At 41.8% G+C, this 24171-nt stretch overlaps 1 protein-coding gene across 3 annotated transcripts in view; it reads left to right on the top strand.

Moving 5' to 3' along the window:
- The window catches only part of glra1 (glycine receptor, alpha 1), a 141867-nt gene that overhangs the window by 40792 nt on the left and 76904 nt on the right, over nt 1-24171 (top strand). For 2 of the 3 annotated variants that reach the window (XM_039813114.1, XM_039813116.1), the window contains exon 4: nt 7951-7989. The exons of the other annotated variant lie outside the window; for it this stretch is intronic. In XM_039813114.1, coding sequence (XP_039669048.1) covers nt 7951-7989 — 39 coding nt within the window. The remainder of the gene's footprint in view (nt 1-7950; nt 7990-24171) is intronic. 3 annotated transcript variants of the gene reach the window in all.

The following is a 24171-nucleotide window of genomic DNA, read 5'->3' as shown; positions in this document are numbered from 1 at the left end:
GCTGTGGTTAAGAGATAGAGCGGGTCGGCCCTCAACCACAAGATTGGTGGTTCGATCCCAGGCTCCTCTGGCCACTTGTCAAAGTGTCCTACCTTAATGATTAGGATGGACTAAATGCAGAGATTGAATTTCACTACATTCTACTGTACGATCATATGTGACGAATAATAAATATATAAATAAATTCTTAATGATGGCACCAATGCCAGTGAGCTTGCGACCTAGTTAGCTAGCTAGGTAGCTAGTAAGCAAGCTAACTCACGTTACTGCCTAGCAATCCAGCTAATTAACTCACAAGGTAACTAGCTAATAAGCTAGCAAACTAAGCAGCTCCAGAATGAGTTCATCCTGTTTACTCTAAGCCCTCCAACCAATGAACACTCACATAAGGAACAGCTTCAGTCACGAAACACTATTACCTACTATCACAATGTTTAGACCCATAGACAGTTAAGGGTAACTGAATGTGGCCAGAATGCAGAGCGGTATAGCGGCTAAATGGTAAGAGCATGAAAGGGCAGCTAGGTTTTCTCATCCGCCTACACAACTCATCAAATTAGCACCAGTCCTGCTAATTTAGCTGTGCAGCAACAGTGGATGGAGGGCAGGGAGGGAAACAGGGGAGGGAAGAGATGAGATTTGCCGCAAGCTACAAATGTGCCAGCATGAGAGGAAATTACACTGATCACGACCAGGGGTCCACTGTGCGGGCAAAAAGCTTCCGATTGATTTAGCAGGTTCCTTCATCAAACAGAGAGGAGAGCAAACACTTCTGACACATTCGGGACAAGCCATTTATAATCCATGAGTTCATCCGTTATTTCATTCTCTTCCTGCTTTGTGATTATTTTTTTCTTGTCCCCTCCCCCTTTTGTCTTTCCTTCCTTTACTCCTTTCTTCCGTCCTTCATTCATTGACTCATTCATGTTTTGTTAAGTTGCTTGATTCCGTCCCTGCACATTTCACATTGTCCCTTTCTTCTTTCGTATTCCTGTCTACTTCGTTTTGTAGTCAATCTTTCATTCTCTCTCAGTATTTGTACCTGCTTGATACCTTCCTTTACTTTCCTTATTCTTGCTGTATTGTAATTGGTCGTATTTAAATTGTGCACCTCCCTTAAATGTAATCTCTGTATTCATTTCTTCTCTCATTATTTGATCCTGCCTTCCGCCTTTTTTTGTTTATTTTCCATTGCCGAACACATTTCTTATTTTTACTCCGCCATCTGTCCATCATCCCTTCCTAAGCTTTTTTTTTATCGTGTTGTCATTTCTTTAAACATCCATTTTCCTCTCGCATGAATGAAAGACAAGGTCATTAGTACAGCAATCGGCCCCATGCAATTTCTCTCCTTTGACTTCCCTCCTTCCTCCCCCCTCCTTTCCTCGGGCCTCCTCTGTATCCGAGCCCATCCCGCTGTTTCGTAAAACAAACTGGACTCCTTTGACCTGGTTGACAAGCTGGGCAGACATAAGCTACAGTACAGGCCAAAAGTTTGGACACACCTTCTCATTCTTTATTTTCATGACTATTTACATTGTAGATTCTCACTAAAGGCATCAAAACTATAAATGAACACATATGGAATGATGTACTTAACAAAAAAGTGTGAAATAACTGAAAACATGTCTTATATTTTAGATTCTTCAAAGTAGCCACCCTTTGCTTTTTTTGATAACTCTGCAAACCCTTGGTGTTCTCTCAATGAGCTTCATGAGGTAGTCACCTGAAATGGTTTTACCTTCACAGGTGTGCTTTGTCAGGGTTAATTAGTGGAAGTTTTTTCCCTTATTAATAAAAAAGCAAAGGGTGGCTACTTTGAAGAATCTAAAATATAAGACATGTTTTCAGTTATTTCACACTTTTTTGTTAAGTACATAATTCCATATGTGTTCATTCATAGTTTTGATGCCTTCATTGAGAATCTACAATGTAAATAGTCATGAAAATAAAAAGGAAACGCATTGAATAAGAAGGTGTGTCCAAACTTTTGGCCTGTACTGTATAACGTTCCTCCACAGTGGTACAGGAAGACGTATTAGAACAGCAACAGCAGGCCTTTCTAATCTACTGGCCCTGCAAATGAATGGCCGCATGGTGCTGTGCAGATAAATGAGTGTGTATGCGCGCGAGAGAGATAGGGACTTACAGAGAGACCCTGCGAGGGAAAGGTGTTTGTGAGTGTCTATTTGCATGAGTAAGAGTGTGGATCCTCTTGTGTCTAAGTGTGTGTGTGTGTGTGTGTGTGTGTGTGTGTGTGTGTGTGTGTGTGTGTGTGTGCGCGCGCACACTTGATGAATGGCACAGACTGCAGCTGCGACTCCGCTCTCCCTCTCTGCCGTAACCTTGTCCTTCCTCATCACTCAAGCCGAGCAGCGACGAGGACAACAACCGCGAGCGAACTTCTGGTTTTAAGCTCACCCAGAATGAGCTGCTAGTGATCCGGCTATCTATTCCCTTCCCTCCCCTGCCACCGCCATTTCCCCCTGCAAAAACTGAAAGCAGTGCCCGAAAAGACCCTGAACGCGTCGCCAACCTTAAATTGCATCTGGGTTGTGTGGGTCTACCGAAGCAGGTTTTCATCTCTAGCTCGCTTGAACAGCCACTGTGGCTGCCGGAGCTCGGGTTTGCTTCTTCGGATACAATCCCTTTTATTTCATGCTGCTCCCACGGTCGGCCTGGCAAAGCTCCCCTCTTCTCTCTGCTCCTAACCCCTCTGGGGTCTTAGGGTGTTTTCAGACACAGATGATCTTGGCATGCTCTGATATTGTCAATTTGAACAAATGTAAGCAGTAGTTTCCAAAGCACAATGACTTTTTTTGTATTCATTCAAGTTCAGCTAAAATAATAGAGTAAATGTATGTAAAAATGTTTTTCCTTCTTTTTTATAACTGGTAAATAAGCAAGTTGTAAAAATTAGTTTTAGAAGTGTGCTCGAATTTGTGAAAAAACGTGACCTTACCCATTTGTGACGAACCGTTTTGGCCACATGAGTAAAGTCTTTGGAATGTAACAAGCACAACCACTTTCATCTGCTCCATTGTTTTATACAACTAATCTAATCTAAACCAAGAGTTAGCAGTGGGAGGGGTAATGGCCCTTTACACTGAATATGCAAAAGAGCTGTTCATAGCTTAGAGTATGGCTATTCAACTGTTCAGGGAGACACAAAATGGAAATTTCCCTGAGCTATTGTCAGTAAAATAAATGATATCCCTGACATCAAAATTCTGAGTGAAGTTTAGAAAGAATGAAAAACGCAGACATAATTCGCCATGTGGATTTACCGCCGGTAGAGAGGAGAGGCTGGTTTGTTTCCGTCAGCGCTTTAGTTTACAAGAATTTGCCAAATTTCAAGATTGGTGGCAAACCGTCAAACAGGAAGACTCCAAACAGACAGCTTTCATTTGAGCTTGTTTGTATCACTCCGCCATTTGCAGAGTAGCGCGTGTGTTCAAAACTGTGGGAGTGAATGAGAGACTGCGTGCAGACAGAGCAGATTGAAATGTCGCTTTTCTACATATTTTATGCCTGTTGAACATATTGATATAGTATTGGCTCACAAAAGGTTTTGTTGCAGTAACAGGCGTAACGTTAGTTGTCATCTGTTCCTTACATCAGGGGCCTTTTCTGATCTTCTCTGTATCGTTCCCAGTTTAGTACACGTACCTCTGTTCTCTGCTGTGTGTGGAGCGCCGACATCGCCGTTCAGAATGCCGCCCGTCTTCCAAAATACAAAGCTTAGCTCCATATGAATTATGCTTGAAACTGCATGGCATTTTATCTGGTTCACCATGGGCGTTGTCCAGGGCGACATCTAGAGATGCAAATACGAGGGGTGGGGTTTGCGCTCTCCCTGTGGAATGCTACCTTCTTTAACTGAGTAATGTGACATTCTTTATGTTTTGTCTCATTCATGTAACTTTACAAAATCAAAATTATGTGGCAGTGGACACGTTGAAAAGTGTAAATTATAAGGTTTCTGTCGAGTTTTTTGCCATGACCGTATGATACAAATTTGTGAAGCTATTAATCTAAATACATGATGAATTTATTCTAACCCTGCGGAGCTCTGCCGCAGAGCACTCAACCCCAGAGGGTTAAATTTGATTCTGATCAACAACAATAAAAGCTGTTGAGAATCCATCCCTGTATCACTTTGCGTCCGAGCTGAATGGCACACGCTTTCTTGTCTGAACGAGTGGACGTGAGTGGACAACGTACGGCAGTATATTTACATGTTTGGCTTCCTCCTTTCTCCTTCTCTCTTTCCTCTTTTTTTTTTCTACACAGCTGGAGTACTTGTTACTACACAATGCTACGCTATACTCCACACTGCACTTGTTATGTTGTACTACACCCTCCCTATTCCTCTCTGCATCTCCTTTTCTCCTTGCCAGGGTCGAACGTGCCGAGGTGGGACTGTAGTTATTAGCTGTCGGAGCTTGACGTTCATTTGGCGTTATCAGCACTTGTTTAATGGCTACTTAATGGGATTAATGGGCATAAGGTAATGAGCGTGGGATGGAGGAATGGCTGGAGGGGGGACGAATGGGTCATGGAGGGAGTGGGGGGTGAAGGAAGGGAGGGAAGGTAGCATTGCAAATGGTGAACGGACTAAGGGATTTGCTTACGACAGGAGTTCGGAATGAACTGCAGATGGCAAAAAGTGCAATCCAGGGTCTCACGCTGCAAACACAGAATATGTTTCCACTAGTTTAGCGCCAGAATATTGATGCTAACACAGTTCCCAGTGGGCTTCGGTATTGCTCTGTTATGTATTACACTTGCAGCACATAAGCAGATCTGAGAACCAAACTGTAATATCTACTCCCTCCTCCTCTTATTTGTTTTTCTTTTTTTCTCTGAGAGCTACTTTCTACAAGCATGCAAACGCAGAAGTCTGCTGGAGTGAAGGGACATACTTTCCCAGAGGAAGGTCTCGTGGCTCTTTTTAGTATTCTAGGTAATGGCCCTATCCTTTCCAAACCAGGACATTTAGATGGGGACTATATTGCACAGAGCGAGGAATTTTAATGCCGTCGCAGAGGTGACTCTCTACTGAGTTATGACGAAAATATTGATCGCGCTTCGACGTCTAGTGGGAGCAGGCGGAACGGCAAGGGCAGCGAAGAGAGGATTATTGAAGAGGGTAATGGTAAAAGGCAGCCAAACGTACGAGGGCACTCAAGATGGACTGAAATAGAGACCGATAGGAGGGGTGGGGGAGTGGAGCGGGCAAATGGAAAGAAGCAAGGATGTATGCACTGATTGTGCAGCCAAAAGTAGAAGTTGAGATCCATATATTATCAAGAGCTAAAAGAGAAATGATCAATCTAATAATTAGAGCCCTGTCAAATGAGCTCCATGTACTCCGTATCTCTTCAGTCATACGGTTTGCTATAAATACCTCACGTCACTATTGTTTCTTCTTGATTCCGAAGATAGTAATAAGGTGGAATCTGTTAAGATGGAGGCAATGCAAAGCTAATCTGGGACGTGTAAGAACAGCTGATGGCTACATTACTCCGTCTTCCCTCTGCAGTCCACTGGTCCATGGCTAATACGTTTATAAGGAGGGGAATACTGCTTAATAAAAGGCCATTCAGTCCTCCTGTGGAATCCCATCACACCTCTAATTACCAGCTTGAGGAAAAAAAAAGGTTTAAGCCTACCGTATCAGTCTAAAAGGCCTGATGGAGAGGTTTACACATAATTGTTTACCGCTGTGACACAATCACGAAGGCGGTAAGCTGCTGTTTTCAGGCTCTACGTGGCAGAAGTGTCGGTGGATGCAGGCACCAGAGACAGAAAACAAACGGTAAAAAATCCCTGTACTCGTTTAACAAAAGTATCTCTGTTTTCCAACACAAATGCAAGTTTTTGTTTTGTTTTTTACATCTCCCCTACTAAGCCAAGAGAATTGATTCTGCACAGCGCTAGTAATTAGCTTGCATTATGAGATCCCCACTGCCAGCAAAAAAAAGCCCAAAACCAAAGCTGCTGTGGTTTTAATGCCAGGATCAGGTGCTCAGATGTTCGACAGGCTGAATGGCCGCGGGGCTAAGCCCGGGTTTAACCCTGACACAGAGAGTCTGCTGCGTGCAGAACAGGGAGGAAAAATTGCCTTTCATGGATTCAGTCAGATTATAGAGTTTAAGTCACCTGTCTACAACAGTTCATGGTCACGACGAATACTTTCCATCTATCTTAGGAGCCGTTTCCCTTCTTTCTTTTTTTTCCGGCTGACAATGACAGATTACAATATCGCTCCCAGACTTCGACTCGGCGTAGTCGCCATCCCTCACAATGGCAGTTGTCAAGTACAGCAAAGCAGGCCAGGCCCGGTTTACTCAGTTCAATGCAATTCGGAAGCAAAATAGGACATCAATCAACAAATCGGAGCTATGAAAAGAAAGAAAAAAATACTCCTCTAATGTAGTGCGAGGACATTTGTTTGGCTTTAGTTCATAGTTCAGAGTACCGTAATAGAAGGAGAAGGAAGATGTACATTTAGATGAAAAACAAAAGGCTGTCTGGTGACATTTCTAACTTCTGTTGAGAATTAATTGAAAAGAAATACACACAGATGGGATCATTATTTGCTCAGAAAAACCCTGAAATGTTTGAAGCTCAGAATGAGCTGTACCCCGGCTGACCTTTACATAAGGACATTTCTGGATTCTCGAAAGGATTTTTAATTCACAATCTGTGAGACGCTTTGGTCTGAACGGTAGTTGAGTGACAGGTGAAGTGTTGTGGGTTTGGCTGAGTATCTGCTAATCAAAGGACAGTAAAAGTTGTCTTTGCTTTCTGTGCTTGCTTGAAACTTCTAGTTGAATCCGATAAGCCACTGCTCTGCTATGATACATCAGTCTTTTGTCGAACAGACATCAACTTTCCGGGCGGGAGTGAACACGGGAAAAGGCCTCGTCACTGTGAAACAATTTATCGTTCGGCCTTAACTTCCAATTCCTTGACATTAGCGGGTCGGCATTTTTCCGTTATAAATCAGCCTCTGTGCTGACTAAAAGTTCCTTTTCTGTGGTATGAATGGTATTATGTGGCCCATTTGGAAGTGGTTGAAGATTTACCTTTCTTTTTTTGAGGTGAAAGTAGAACCTTTTGTCATTCCGATGGGCTCCATTTCAGCCAAATGACTTCAAATTAATGGCGCCCATTCGAAGCAAGACATGTAATTTAATATCCGATTTTGGAGATCGTTTCTCCATTCCTATGGGATTACAGCTTCATTTCTGTAGCTGCAGTCTAATTATTGCGAGGGGAATACAGAATCAGTTTTGAGAACTTTGTAACTGAAGCGATTTCACTTCATTTGGGAGTCAGTCGAGTCATTCTGGAATACGTAACTCACTCACCAACTCGTTGCCCAAAAGACCAAAAGTAAAAACAAGGTCAAATTTCTTTGAAAGCCAAATAAGGCAAACAATCCAAACGAAGCCAGTTTGACATGTAGTCTTTGCATTCTCCCCGCCCTTTCTCCTCTTCCTCCTCTTTCTCTCTGGCCTCTTGCATCTCCTGTAGTGCATTTTGCTAGCCTTTCTTCAGCTCCTCTTGACAGAACTGCATTGCAACCCTTGTCCTCCTGCTCTTCATCACAGTGCATCGCCTCTCCTGCCCGCTGCAGTATGGCAGTAGATTGTTCCTCTACAGACTCGTGCATCCCTCCTTCCTGCTATTGCCTTTACAGTATGATGCCCCCCCCCTCCCCCTTCCTCCTCCCTGCCCCTCCTAAGTCTCCCCCACTGCCATATGCTCGCCCCCGCTGAGTGTTGGCAGCAGTGCGACACCTTAGATAATCGAGTCTTGCTGTCTTGTTCGCTCCTTGATAGACAAAGCGGTTGTTTTCCTTAATGAGGACAAACAACGTCTAGTTGGTAACGTGTTGTTAGAATATGCTGTGTTTAATTCTGATCTTTTTTTTATTAGACCCCAAAGGCTCCAAAAATGAAGCTACTCACAAGAAAGGTACTTTCCTTTTCTTTTCCCCCTTTTTTTTCTTCCTTTTTTCTTCTTCTTCTTCTTCTTCTTCATCTTCTTCTTCTTCTTCTTCTTGTTCTCTTCCCTGACCAAGGTTTTGTGTTTGTTTAACCACTCATGCGATGATGAGACATTTTTCAAATGTTAAGAAAACTAAGAATGCCTTCTTGGTTTAAGTATATAGACATTGCCATGTATTGTTGTAGATTATGTTTATCAAAATGGTCCACATTGTATTGTCTAGAGATCACTGTAGAACAAAAGTATTTGTCAAGCATCAGCAATAATTCAAGCTTTAGCTACTTAATAATGAATTATGTTGACACCGACATGTTTTTCTCCCTTAATGCCACACATTATTGTTTCATTCGTGACAATCACCTGTTGGAAAGCATGACAAGAGTTAATTCCTCCAAAACAGCAAATATGAAGCTGTTTATCACAGGCCTGTTTCCTTAAAACTATCAGTTCTCTCTGGCAAAACAAGGCCTTTTCTGAGAAAGTAATGTTTTTTTCTGTCTCCCTCATGGAGGCAAATGTAGACACACAGCTCTTTTTTTTGACTTGTGTGTAATCTCAACATCATTCTGCTGGTCAGAAAACTTTATTCCTTAGCTTTGCAACAAGCCTTTTTGCACTTGACTGGCTGATGTGTCTACTGTACCGTATGCATATATGACACTTGGCAACTCCTGCACATACTGTAGTAGCTATAGCATGGGACAACTCCCTGCCAAATAATGGTGCACTGTAGTGGGTCACGGGAGAGTGTAACAAGTGACAAAAAAGACATACCTGAGACTGTGTGTTGTATGTTACACAAGCTGTTATGTTATGTTATGTTTCAGTTTCATTTTAGCAGGAGTACATGAAATGCTGTAGATTGTTCATTTTTACTTTAGTGTGTAGTAAATTGTCTGCAGTGTTGTTGTATTGTATCTAGGGATGTAATGATACACTCGCCATACGATTCGATACGATTTTATGTTGACGATACGATTTTGTCGCAATTTATTTTTACAGGATGAACTGCAGACAAATGACTGAAAAACATTCCTTTATTCATATAAACTGTGCAAAACAACAAAAATAGATTATTAAAATCCCACATCAAAATAAATAGAAAAAAAAATCTCTTCAAATAAACTAAGACCATGTAGTGACGTCTGTTGTCAAAGATGTGAAATCAGAAGTAAATTAGGCCCTAGCCCAGTTAAAAATTGCATTTTATCTCTACTGGTCGTATTCTTTACACATTTATATCCATTTTTAACCGATTCACAATGCATCGATACATCCCTACAGAATAGTATAATATACAGTAGAGTACAGTATTATAGTACAGTACAGATATAGCTCCATTATACCTCGATTTGTTCTGTGATGATCCGTGTCGAGGAATCTCTTTCAGCCCATTTGTCTCGTTAGCTTAAAATGCTAACGCTCATAGCACAGCATGCCCCTTTACACAGTGGCTCCTGTCAATCGTAACTAACGTGTATGTGGCCCTAATTTACATGCACAGACAGGAAGCCATGGTAGAACCCCCCCCCCATACACACTCCAGGCACACATACTGTACACACTCATCTACATATTGTGGTTCATTCTGCCGTTAGTGCTGCAGGATTTTCCAGACAATTACTGCTGGTGGTGGAGCAAACAGCAGAGGTGATGCACTGGGAAATATTTTTCGGGCAAGGCTGCCAGATAAAGTTTATGGAAGCGTATTTCAATGTTTTCCTGGCAACAGAATATTCCTTAGTAATTATAGCAACAATGGTGGGGAAACACTAGAGGTCCCATTGCTCAAATAGTGAACTCGGGCCGCCCCGTCTTAAGAAGATTAAAACAAAAATTCAACTTCAGCAGCGTCTTTATCCGCAGTCCTGCAGATATGATCCTTTTGTGTCTGATTACTCTGGGTGACTAATGCTATTGTGAGAAACTCCGCTGGTTTGCACACTAAAGACCCCAATTACCTCCTGAGCTTATTCTACTGGCCAATACTGTCAGCTTCATAGAAGACAATGTTTTATATTAGCAGGCAGCAGCCTGTCTGCCCCCAGGCTGCTGATATGCATAACTTACCCACTGGCTCCAGCAGATGGAAAATGAAATGCAGAGCTAATAAGAAATAGTTCCTCATTTTAATGTTCAAATAGCAGAAGAGAATTATAGCTTAAGACGCTAAGAGATGTGTCTTAGAGAGGAAGGGAATATCAAACTATGGCAAGACTTTGAAACTAGTCAACATGCACACTCAGTCATTGACACATTCTGTACTTGACGCCCTTGATTTTCTTAACAAAAAGTATTTCATACAGTATTAGTCTCGCATAGCCAGACCTGCTCCTGGAGTATGCTCTGGCTACACCGTCATTCTGGGATAAACGCTCTGGCTTGTTTGTACTTCTTTGAACCAATAACAACTCTCTTGGTCGGCCCTAGGCCCCCGATGCCCTTTCAAAGTAGATGGTGAAGATAGCGGAAAGGGCCTGACACTGTGTGATGTCAGGCTTTATCCCAGTACTATACATCCGGTAAGCCAGACTAGCCATAAAGGGTCAGATGCAATTCTCCAGTTCTTGGAGTCATAGGGATTTAAAACAGTCAAAGGCCACACTGTAAAACTTTTCACCGTAAATTCACAGTAATGTACTGGCAGCAACTTCGCCAGTAAACTACTGTTTATTTACAGTAAGCATACGGTTTTTACATTTTAAAGTATTTTACTGTAAATAAATCGTTTCTTACTGTGTTATTTGAATTCACAGTAATATTCCGGCTGCAGTGTAATTCCCGTCTTTTCCTTTATTTTCCCAAGATGCATTGGCATTAACACTAAATACCTGTAATCTGTAACATTCGCATATAGGTGTCAGTACCCGATCCGTTCCACTGGCACGATCCGTTCTGCGCATGTGCAAGATGACACGTATGCCATGACGTAGGCGCAGATGATAATGCTGCGTTCATGCCACCTCGGAATAACAGGCACCGCCCCACTGGTTACGTTGTTTCTGACTAGCAGCATTCACATGGTCGGTGGCTGTCTGTCAGTACCCGATCCGTTCCACGCTAGCCTCCACCGGGATAGCTAACAGCTAATTCGGCTAACCGCTAGCCGACAGCTAGATTCAGTCTATAATAACGCATGCGCAGAACAGACTGTGCAGGCAGAACAGACAGCTAGATTCAGTCTAAAATAACGTTAAGTCAAACATAATGTGAAAAGCAGGCTACAGCTAAATTGAGACTTTACAGTAATAACAATAAAGACAAGTATAGAGTGATTGTATTTTAAATGAGCACAAGTAAAGTAGAACTGACGTAACAGCTGTTATATATGTTAACGTTTATTTTCAAGTTTTATTTTGAGGGTCTTTTAAAGTTTACATGCTGTCTCAGCTAGCGGTTAGCCGAATTAGCTGTTAGCTAAACTAACGTTAGCTTAACTGTGGAGGCTAACAGCAGACCGCTGCAATCAGCTAGCGGTTAGCCAAATTAACCATTAGCTAAACTAATGTTAGCTTCCCGGTGGAGGCTAACGGCAGACCGCTATAATCACCTAGCGGTCCGCCGAATTAGCTATTAGCTAACTAACGTTAGCTGGAGGCTAGCGTGTGAACATCTTGCGCATGCGCAGAACGGATCATGCAGGTGGAAGCGGTGCCATTATTCCGAGGTGGTGGTGGCATGAACGCAGCATTATCATCTGTGCCTACGTCATGGCATACGTGCCATCTTGCACATGCGCAGAACGGATTGTGCAGGTGGAACGGATCGGGTACTGACAATAGTGCTGTAATATTATTATTTTCTCCCAGAATGCATTGCCATTTACAGTACGATCCTGTATAACAATAAAACAGTAAGATACTGTGAGACATTAGATGTAAATTCACATCAAAGGTTCACAGTGCAGAAAAGGTCGGCAAACTCTGTTTTTAATTGAAAAATTTCTTACTCTCTTCAAAACACCCAGTTTTGAAGCATAATTGGAATCAGCTCAGCTTATCACAAGAAGACTGTTAGCTAGCTAACTATCCAGGAGGCTAATTCAGCAAAGATGGGAAAAAAACTGATATTAATGTTATCATGCTAGCACTAGTTTGCATGCTAACATACTTTAGTGAGTATGCTAATCATAAACTGGGTGATGAAAAAGAACCATTAGTATCTGTCATTGTCTAAACCCAAACATAAACTACAAAAGGAAAGTAAAAAACTATTTGTCTATCCACTCCGTGATTCAGATCTGCTCCAAAATCTAATGGCTTCTTTCTCAGTCCATGCTACACCCTTCCACCAGGTTTCATGAAAATCAGGCTAGTAGTTTTTCTGTAATCCTGCTGACAAACTAACAAACCGAACCGGGGGGGGAAAAAGTCCTTGGCGGAGGTAACCAGCACTGATAAAATGATATGCTGTAACAAACAGAATTTGCCCTCCAATATGGCCGTCAGACGTGGTGCTAAATCACCTGAATGTTCTCTATTGACAACTAACAACTTATCAGAAAGGATCTGGCATGCTGGAGATTAAAGCTCATTGATTTGTTCTGATCATGGTTCTCACTTTGCACAGCAGGCAATAAAAGAGTATTTTATTTCCCTTTAGTGCTCTGACTTAAGATCTTCGAAGCTTTGACTTGCGATGATGGTTTTCGACTTGCACACCTTGCTCTTTCTCATCACAAATGGCACGGCTAATTTTAAATTTTTTACCTGCGTGCAGGCTCATCTCTTTAATCTGCAGAGCCAGTCGGCTTTCGAAAACTTCTTTGAAAATGTCAATTTTAGAAGAGGGGAGGACAGCAGAGGGGACATGAAGGGGAAAAGATTAGGTTAATGTAGAAGGAAGAGAGGAAAGATGTCATACGCAAGAGGAGAAGCGGGGTGATGGGAGACTGCGAAAACTAAGGAAAGGACAGGCAAATGCGAGGAAAGGACAATCTACCAAAGCAAAGGGTTATGAAGAAAGAGAGAAAATGAAATCATGTAGGGACAAAAAAATACAAAAAAATAAAACAAACTCAATTAAAGGACAGTAATGGGCAGGGAGAAAGATAGGGAAAAGCAAATGAAAATAATAGACAACAATGTTAAAGAAAGGACAGTGAGATGAGAAGGTAGGACGGAAAGAAAACAAGCGATAGCAAAGGAAGAAATGAGAACAATAAGGAAAGAAAAAAAAAAAGAGTAGAGGAAGACAGGAAACAAAACAAAGAGAATGACAGCAGAAGATAGAAAGAATAAATGAATGACTCAAAGAAACGTAGGAGACATAAAGCAGAGCACGTACTGGACAGGCAGAGAAAGCCGTCATCGAGGAGGATACGTAGGAGGACGACGAGAGGAGAAAAAAAGATAGGAACGAGGAAGGGAGGGGGGAGAGGAGATTTCTCTTCCAGCGTGTTCAGCAGAATCCAGTCAGCAGGTCAGGGCCTGAAGCCTCGCCGCGGTCGCCGTGTGCAGCAGCCGCTCTTCCTGATTAGAGGCTCCGCTCTGCCCCTTCTGTTGTGAGATGTTCAGCACCTATTACCCACAAGTCACCTCCTTCGCACCGCCGCTTTATACGCAGATTAATGTTAGGCCAATGGGATCTGTGTCCGCGAACAGATTCCGGGCTCTCCTTCCCCCCTTCGGTGCCGTGCGAGAGGCCCGAGGATTCAGCCTGTCTCTGTAGATTTACGCTTATCCGAGTGGAGGACAGCTTTGTAATATGATTGCATAGTGCTTTTTTCGAGAGGTGACACTTTAATGTGACGACTGCAGGTTGGAGCATATTGCGGTTATTTCATTTTTTTTTTTTTTTTTTGAGAGCAAAAAAATAAAATAAAAAAGATCGGCTGCTATGTAGATTTATGCTTATCCAAGTGGTCTGTCTCATGGAGAACACCTTTATAATGTGATTGCACAGTGGTGCAGAAAGCTAACACTGCAAAATGATTACTGCAGGCTGGAGCACATAGTGTGGTTTTGCTGAATGTAAAGCAGAATACCCCCCTGCCCCCCCTCCTACACAGTGTAATGCCCATCCAAATGGCTTATTTTAAAGAGTATAATGTGACTGCACGGCGCAGTAGAAAGGAAACACTTGGGTGTGATTGCAGGGCTCCCCTCGACTAAAAAAACTCCAACAAATCCTCAGCCCTACATGACAAAACAAGTCATTTGTCCATGCCCTCCAGAAATGCCTGATGCGAATGTTGTCTTGTATATATAGTTCCAGCGGGGTTAAGTTTAGACAAGAAAGAACGACATGGTTAAGGGTGGAAAAATATTGTTTTTTGCGCTTAAAAGAAACCGGTGTTGACAGCTGGGTAGGAGACGGGATGCAAGCCCCGGTCTCTGATGTGGAAATCACACATTTCTGTGACGGAGAAACCTGCTACACGTAGGCGTGTGATCGGGAAGGGCAGTAAAGTCTTCGCTGCATGCTGATAGAGGGGATACTCCGATTTAATGCACAGCAGAAATGCTGAGAGAGAGGCTGCTGAGCTGAGTGTGCACATTTGATTTTAATTGATTGGATGTACAGTACTTCTTGCCGCTTTAGAAATGCTAATATTTTTTTACCAGTTTTTCGAGTTCAGGTGTCTTTTGTGGGAGCTTTTTTTAAACAATTCACAAATACAGTCTCCAGGAGGACAGTCTCAAAGGCTCTAGCAAGCTTGTATATTTTTGAAAGCATTTAAATAATAACTCTCCTCTATCAAAGGCACTTGACTTGCATGGATGTCATATTACAGTGAAATACAGATACAGCATATGGCTTTAGATTTTTGCAGTTGTTCCCGCATCGATTGATAAGAAACTAAACCGGCTACTGAACATGGGGAGTTGGTGTCATAAAAAAACATTACGATCAAATAGTGAAAAAGATGGCTTTGAATAATTTATGAATGGACGGATTTTATTTAAAGCAATGAAAACTAATTTGCAAAGTAAATACTGCATGAAGCGTTTGTTGAAGAAAACATAAATCAGTGTGTGGAGTCATCATCATCTTGGTCTTTAATGCCGTTTTTAGAGTAAAAGAGTAGAGCACATTCTCTAATTAAAACAGTGTGCTGTATTGCAGGGAGGGTGGACTCAAATTTTTTATACAAAATGAGAATTTTGTTTAATATACAGGCGCAGGGAACTGTGTCAGTTGTCTGTCAGCTGTCGAAGGAAATTAAAGAAAGTTCAAATTGAAAAGCCACCCGTCCGTTTATTATACCCTCTCATTTCATAGTCGTGACAACACACAGTCTAAATGAATTGAAAAGATTTCTGAATGGTATTCGGAGCGCTACAATGATGAAACCGTATTTAAATTATAAAACCTTTTATTTCCACTTTATCTAAAACATAAAAAGGGTTATAAGGGGATAATATTGAATTGACCTGTTTTATCAGTGAGGCTGAGAGGAGGAGTGCATGCGAGCGTTTGAGGGATAAGGTGAGGGGGCGGAGTGTGTGTGTGTGTGTGTGTGTGTGTGTGTGTGTGTGTGTGTGTGTGTGTGTGTGTCGCGTGTTACTCCACTAATCTCACATACCTTCCTCTCAAGATGATTAAAAGCATTGAGCTAACAGTGGAGCATCACGTCACACTGATTCATTGAGCAGATGACCATCTCTCTCACACACACACACACACACACACACACACACACACACACACACACACACACACACATGCACACAAACAACAAACAGTCCATCTGCACAAACACACGGTCAGGCAGACAAACAAAAAAAGGAAGGATCAAGCAAACACATACGCTTATGTTCACACGCACAAAAACACATCCGTGTGTACAGTGCCAATACTAACACCACACTGCTCACATTACCTTTCTTTTTATCCTCTCTCTCTCACACACACACCACACACACACACACACTCCCACACTCCCACACTCAAACACACACTCTTTGCAGCATCACTACCTTTCAGTAATCCAGTGGAATAAAGCTCCAGTCACCTCGTCTCCGTCGATGTGTTGCAGCCGTAGACCTGCTATTGATTTCTGTCCCTCTGCAGTCAAGCAGCTGCCAGCCTGTCATGTCCGCCCGTCAGTCAAAACCTGGCCTGGAAGGTCCAGGAACTCTGCTTACTAATTCACTGCAGGCTTAGTTCACTGTCATGTGCAATATGTTTTCTTCAGGAAAGTGACCTTATTTTTTTTACGAGGCCTAAAATGCTCCTTAAGACCTTCAATGCAAAAAGCATTGAAGCCTCCTTTCAGGCACTCACACTGTGTCACTAAGTATGATGAGATAGATAGATAGATAGATAGATAGATAGATAGATAGATAGATAGATAGATAGATAGATAGATAGATAGAATAGATAGATAGATAGATAGATAGATAGATGTCAATCAGGGTGCTCTGGCCCAGGATTAATGCCTAGATGAGACTGTGTGTGTTAGGACAATATGTATAAACAGAGGGGGTATGAAAGAGAGGAAATGTACACATGCAAACACATGCTGACAGGCAAACTCACAAACAAACATGCACACACACACACACACGGGCACACAATTATTCTCACTGCAAACTTACAGGGTACACATAACGTCACATGGAAAAACTGAAAATGCTTGCAGGCATAATTTTGAGTAAATATGCATAGACACACACACACACATTCACACAGCCTCAGGTGATTTCTGACCAGGCTGCCATGCATCCCTCCATCTCGCCTTCCTCTCCTGCCTCCCACTTTGAATACATTTCATCTGATAATGAAACTTGAACACCCTGTGGCTAAAAGAGAGACTACGAATGAGAGAGGAGGAAGAAAGAGCAGAGGGGCAATGAGACAGGAAGAGAAAGGGACAAAAGCAAAAGAGGAATAAATAGATTTATGAAAAAGGCGAAGGAGAGATGAAGGAAGTGGAGGTGGAGGAGTAAAAACATATCATAATGGCATTTCTACTCCCTCGCTGGGGAGGAAAATGAAGTTTTTCCCTAAAGTTCCCTCCACGAAGAGGCGTTGATGGATAGTTGAATATGTCGGCAGGAGAAACCACTATTCCTCATCTCACCACTCCAATTAAATTGTGACAGGAAGTGTTTTTTCCCCCCCCGCCACTGATCAACCGCACTGTTTACCTCCTTCGCGTAAAGCCAAAAGGGTTTACTGTTCTATAGGAGGAGCCAGGTCTACTCTTTTATATGTGGGAGAATAATGAGAGCTGTCTGTGTAAAGGAAGAGGGATTGCGGTACAGTAAAAGAGCTACGGCATCTGCATGGGAATAAAGGCAGAAAACAAACAAGACTGCGATGCCGACAGGTTATTTTTTCAGGCGTTGGGTATGGCTTTAAAGGCACTAGACACAAGGAAGAGAAGAGGAGTAAAAACGAGTCTTGTTTCAATCGCGTTTCATAGTCAGGAGACGGACAGCACTTTAATGTTTCCCAGCTTTCGAGCATTTTCTTTTCCCCCGGCATTCACAGCCTTCATGTTTATCTCCTCCTCCGTTGTCGTCCGTGGTTCTAATAGGAAAGACAGTGAATAAAACAGCAGTAGCAGTAGCAGACTCAAAGCTACTCTCCCTCTTTTTTTTCTGCCTGTATTCCTGCTTGTAGACACGTACAGAAAGTCAGGGAACACCCTTGAAAGTTTGTTAATTTGAGGAAAAAAAGAAAAGATTTTTTAAAGAATTCTTCATAGAGCTGCACAATATATCGTTTTTTTATCGTCATCGCAATATCAACTGCCGCAATATACACATCGCGAAAGGCTGCGACATATCGCGAAAGACCCATTTTTTTTGTGTTAGTTGAAAGAAATTATTAGTAGAAAATTGCACTTTAAAATGTAACGGTCGTTATTTTTTAGTGGTGCCTTTTATAATTAATTCAATTTTCAATTTGTTTAAGAAAGATTGTTGGAAAAAAAATTTTTAATTTTTTTTATTCAACAAACAATTTGTTGTGTTTTAGCAGAATGCTGAAAGCAGCAGAAATGCAAAACTGAGTTTAATATCTCTTTATTTATCGCAAGTAATATCGTTATCGCGATATTCAACAACGTTATCGATATTGCACATTTTCCTCATGTCGTGCAGCCCTGATAGTTTTTTTAATCAACACGCAGCAGCCAGATGAATGAGTATGCTATTCGGAAATGGCCCTGACCTCAAATTTGTCCTGCCCAGACCCCCCCCCCAAACCCAACCAAAAAACATGGAAAAAAAAAAAAACCCCCCCCGCCCAAAAAAAACAAAACCCCCCACCCGTTTTCCCCCCCCCCCCACCCCCCCCCCGCGGAAAAAAAAAAAAAAAAAAAAAAAAAAAAAAAAAAAAAAGAATGGAAGCAGCATCCTAAAACCAGAAGAGGGAAGCTCTGTTAGAGCACAACGTTAATGCCTGTGGCTTTAGAATCAGAATCAGAATCAGAAATACTTTAATAATCCCATGGTGAGAAATGATTGAGAATGAGATGTTCAACTAGTGTTTGGGTATCCTTAAACCATTACAGAACCAGATGTTTGATGTTCAAGTGAAAGTAGTAAAAAAAAAAGTTCCATTTACATTAAAGATGCCAGAATATATCTGCAAACACTCTGCATTTGTGGCCAAAGAGCCTATGAAGGCCTTTTTCTTCTTGAACAGGATCTGTTTTATGACTTTTAGCAAACTTTCTTTTTTACAAGTTGAGCTGAGTAACTTGCAGGAATATAAAGCTCTGAGCGTTTGATAAAATGTTCATTATTTCACTGTTTCACCATCGAGGCAGGAGATTTATGACTCTTAAAAGTTCCCAGGGAAACCCTTTTGTCATTTCTCTCGCTGGCATTTCAGCTCTGATGTTTATGCATGGAGGATAAGACCAAAATGATCACCTCCTCAGCTGTCGTGTCCAGACATAATGGAAGAAGAACAGCAACGGGGAAAGAAAAACAACCCTCTGCTTTTCCTCTCTCGTTTCTTTCTCTCTATGTCAAACTCTCTCGCCCTCAGTCCTGCTTGTAAAATGAGCAGTGTTCCTCAACTTCCACGAGCATGTGTGGGGAATATATATTAGTTCAATAAAAAGTAAAACCGCTTTCCCCGGACCATATAGCCTCACAGACGACGCCCTATAAATATTTAGTGTCCCGCAGCCATTGTAGTATTTTTTGCTGAAGGCAGCTCAATTGCAAAAAGAGGCGATCCTGCGTAATTCAGAGCATTAGTCATATATTTTGTAGCCAGCGACTTTTCTTCTCCCTCTGCTTTGTTTGTGGCTGTGAATAAATTCGGCCTCGCCGCTGCTGCGCTGAGGTGTCACTTACAGGAGTGTAAATTGGGCATCAGGAGAGGAGAGAGTTAAATACAGCACAGAGCAGGGCCAAGACAATCCTCCCGGTACCTGTTTTACGACCCTCCTAAGGCCTGATAATGGAGCATACCGGCTGTACCACCTATACTCTTTCTTCTTCTAAAAGCATGAGGTGTGTGGGTGGCCTTTACTCATATAACCTCATATTACAATAGACCCGCCGTGTGTGTTCAGCAACCAAATCAATAGGACAATAACAACCATGTGTCCGCGACAGTTGAGCTGGGCAATATTATCGATATTATATCGATATTGTGATATGAGACTCGATATCGTCTTAGATTTTGGATATCGTAATATCGTAATATGGCATAAGTGTTGTCTTTTCCTGGTTTTAAAGGCTGCATTACAGTAAAGTGATGTCATTTTCTGAACTTCCAGACTGGTAACTCTTCTATTATTTGCCTTTACCCACTTAGTCATTATATCCACATTACTGATGATTATTTATCAAAAATGTCATTGTGTAAATATGTTGTGAAAGCACCAATAGTCAACACTACAATATCGTTGCGGTATCAATATCGAGGTATTTGGTCAAAAATATCGTGATATTTGATTTTCTCCATATTGCCCTGCCCTATTTCTTTTTTTGGATTTATCTCTTCAGGTTTTTTTGTTAACAAAACAGCAATGCTACTAATTGTGGTGTGACAACATGGACATACCAGTGTTCTTTGCGGTAGGAGTATGGACTGCATTCTGACGGACTGCAGTCACACCACAGTTTGATACAATTTCAGAACTCATCATTCCGACTCAGATATGATTTCTTGGTCTGATTTTGAGTTAATTTGAACTTTTCTTGGGTGAATACTTCCGGGTTTGAAATTGCAAGTTTGGCAACACCATAGAAGGCATTTTGCTGTTCGGCGAAAAGTGTCTCTCCAAATTGTGAGCTTTTAGGCATCGCAGATAGATAACACATGCGACAAACAGCAGTGGTTTTCCATTGACCACCATGTGTTTTATGGTTTCTTCAAATACCAGAGGTTTATGATTTTTTTTTTCTATGCCGTTCCTCAACAAAACCTAATTCTTCGAAGCATTAAATTATCTAAATTGTCATGAACAAAATGACAACAGCAGTATGATAATCTAAAGTAGTTCTATGATATCTGATTGTGTTTTTATGAAAAGATACAAAGTGCTGTGACATTTGCAAACGTTGCTACAATCGAGACACACTTATATTTGTTTGACATAATGAAATAATGTGCACAGAAATCTTTATTCTTATTCAAGGTACTCCGAGAGTCCAAAATACACTTGTCTAAAAGATTAACTTCCCCCTTCCACCAACAACATCTGGCAGTTTGACTTCCTGAGCTCATCAAAACTTAAATCTGCTCCTCACACACGCACAGCTCAGACGCCTCAGCATGAAGTGAGCTGTGACAGCTCTCAGCGCTGCAATGTTTCCGACTAGTTCTGTTCGTGAGGAAGTCCGGCTATTGTTGGCTGAGTCATTGTTGGCAGATGGGGATCAAGCCACCACCAGAGGCTTAGGCATGGCTGCACACAGTCCCGGATTGATGCTGCAGAGACCTCTGAGTCTCACTAGAAGATGTTGGGGAGCCGAGAAGAGTATGTCTGTCAAGGAAAGTTTTTGATGCACAATCAGAACGACACACTGCTTTCTGCTAATGGCTTTTATTTCTGAATAATACAGTCTTGAATGTTGCCTTGGTCCATTCAGGAGGAACGGGGAAAGGTAATTCACTTCAAGAATGATGCATCATGCCCTCTCTTGCCTTCCTGTTTCAGTTAGAATGGAAATGACGTGTTTGTTTGCAGGGATGTTGGCTGAGTCTTACTTGTTGGTGAAGCAGATTTGGTTACACTTTACTTGAAGGTATCTACATAAGAGTGACATGACACTGTCATGAACGTGTCATAAATATTATAAACAAGTCATAAACGTTTATGACATAACCCTTCTTTTAGTAAATGTCATTCGGTTTTGTCATGACAAGTTATGGTTATGGTTAGGGTTAGGGTTAGGGTTCATGTGTCATGACAGTGTCATGTCTTCATGACAGTGTCATGTCACTGTTATGTAGATACCTTCAAGTAAAGTGTTACCGTATATTTTATATATACAGCCCAATATTACAAATTTGCCTTAGGGGGCTTTACAATCTGTACAGCATGCACCCTCGCTTCAGATAAGAAAAAAAACTCTCCAAACAAACCTTTAACAGGCGAACAAAATGGAAGAAACCTCAGAGAGAGCAACTGAGGAGGGATCCCTCTCGCAGGATGTACATATTGTTGTGATTGGGCTGTTACTTCCTTATTTGTCCTTATAAATGTGTAAATGGCAGAACAGCATTGTTTTGTAGTTGAAATAGAGGGAAAAAAGAAACATGTCGTAATTTTGTAATTTCAAACTGTAAAGTCGCATCTCTGTTCTTGCCTCTATGAAAAAAGCAACATATAGACTGCATCAATTCTTATTGGGTCTGTTTACTAGACATAATGACTTCAAGTATCAACTGGACATTGCTGGATTTGCGATTCACCACTACATTGGCATCAGCGGTGCTCCCTGCAGCCTTTATGCACCTGCTATATCATCCTAACATATGGCATTTGGTGGATGTGGCGCAACCTGCTGTTTAGTGCACACTTTAATCCAAAACGCCTTCCAATGTCATGTAGTAAAAGTGGCTCTAAGGGACCGTTTGGTATTTATGGAAAATAAGGGAGTGTCATGGCTTCTTATTCTTTGTAGAGGGGAGGGTCACCCAATGTTTTTTTGTCTAGGGGGGAGGGTCACCCAACTTTTGTGTTCATGAAAACGGAAACATTTCAAAGTGGCTTGTTTGGTGCATCTCAGTCTCAGCCCCCCATCGCTAGCAGATAGGTCTGACCCAACACAAATTGCAAAATAACAGCAACACGAGTTTGGAGTTGCTTTCGTGGCCGGTCAGCGAGCTTGTTACGCCCGCAAACGGGCAGTAGTGGAGCATTATAACTTCGAAAAATCACACGTTCCAGTTAATGTTATGATAGATATGTGTGTTGAGTTATTTAAACAAACAATCGGGGAAATCAATGCCTCTTGTCCGCGAGTCTCCTGAGAAAGCTCCAGCCAGCTCACAGCGGGGTCTGTGAAGGTGGACAGGCCGGGCGGTAGGCCGGGCGGCAGGCCGGGTGGCAGGCCGGGTGGCAGGCCGGGCGGCAAGCCAGCGACCCCGGCAGGCACCCGCCGGCTGTCACGTCAGACTGTGGCGCTTCTGAACTCCACAGTCGGACCAAATTTGCAATAGCCATCAATTTTCGTAAAACGGCCCATATTTGAGCTCTACATAGTTGACTTCTCGCATAAAAAATCTCAGACGTGAATTTAGTAATGAAATAGCAGACGAACAATGTATACAGTTTCCAGTTATAGTTCCAATGAGACAACCTGTAGGGGGACCGAAGCGGGAAAAGTTCTCTAGTGTTGAATTTCTGATTGGGTGGGACAGCTGTCAATATGGTTTATTACCCAGTGTACTTTGTTGAATGGTCTCAATGTTTTATTGTTTTATTTCATGTGAATACTAGTTTGCTAGAGGAGTAACTTAGTATTTGGAGTAATGCAGTAATGCAGGAAGTGTGCATTTAGTTTCCAAGCTTATTGTGTTAGTGTAATATTAATGTAGATTTACTCACTAACTTTGTGTCCACAACAATGTTAGTTGTCAAGTCGTGTAAGTCATGTTTGTAAAAAAATAGTGGTTATATGTACATCTTTGCAAAGAGCAAACCAGTACAGAAGGCATCAATAAATTGTTGGTGAGGGTCATCCCCTTCCAATCATTTTGGAGGGTCATAGAAAAATGTGTTGCTGGCGAAGAGAGGGTCAAGTTTATTTTGACTAAAGATCCCAAAACTCCTCCAGTAGCCCCTTTAATAAAAAACTAACAGTCCCTAATGGGAACGGAAAGCTTAAGCTTGGAGCAGTGAGGAGATACCAAACCAACAACAGCTTCCAGTTTTCGGCAATGCTAAAAACTTCATTTGAGTAGTGCAGGTCCTACAGGCTCATGTCTGGTGTCCACATTTTCGCATCCTTGGATGGCAGCTCACCGCCGGTTCCACTGTCATTTTAAAACTCACGAGGACGAGATGTTAAGTTGACACTGGCAAAAAAGCTCCAAGTCTGCCAAGGGATGGGGGGGGATAGAAATCCGCCCAACTATTAATCATTAAAAAAGCAATTACAGGCACTTCCCTGGCAGGTTTATCAGGCTGTCATCTTCACACCATCTCTATTTAGACCTATCTACTTCCTGGATAACCACCTCTCTGTCAGTTCGGCTCCGAGGTGAAAGATGAGTAGATGCTGATGACCAGCAACAAGACACTCTGAAAACTAAAAGGTTCTACAGAGAACCAATGTGGTGAATCGATACCAGCAAGCAAAATAGTTTCTCTCTTTTAAAAGAGTAAATGGTACTTTTTTTTTTCTTTCTTTTTTTCTACAATATTCCATTAAATATACTTCAATGGGACTAGGCTATTTTAATTTAGCAATTTTTTTATTTATTTTTATGGAGCAGTGATTCATAAATTCTTTAAATTGATTATTTCTGCAATAAATGTGTGTCCTTCGTGATCTTGCAAGTATTTTTGTGAATATTGTGGTCCAAGATGACCACAGTAGTATTTTAAAACGGCTGTCCTGTTTGTGAGCGTTATTGTCCCCAGCTGGATTACAAGCGAGCACACTGTGGCACGTGGTACTCGTCTAACATCTTCACTTTCAAAAGAAAACACAGAAAAAGCTGGTTATCACCTTTTACACCTTCCTTTATTAAGACATATCACTATAGTTGTATGTTATC

This window comes from Perca fluviatilis, chromosome 10, assembly GCF_010015445.1.
Source record: "Perca fluviatilis chromosome 10, GENO_Pfluv_1.0, whole genome shotgun sequence".
NCBI lineage: Eukaryota > Metazoa > Chordata > Actinopteri > Perciformes > Percidae > Perca > Perca fluviatilis.
This window is presented reverse-complemented; position numbering and strand designations above follow the sequence as displayed.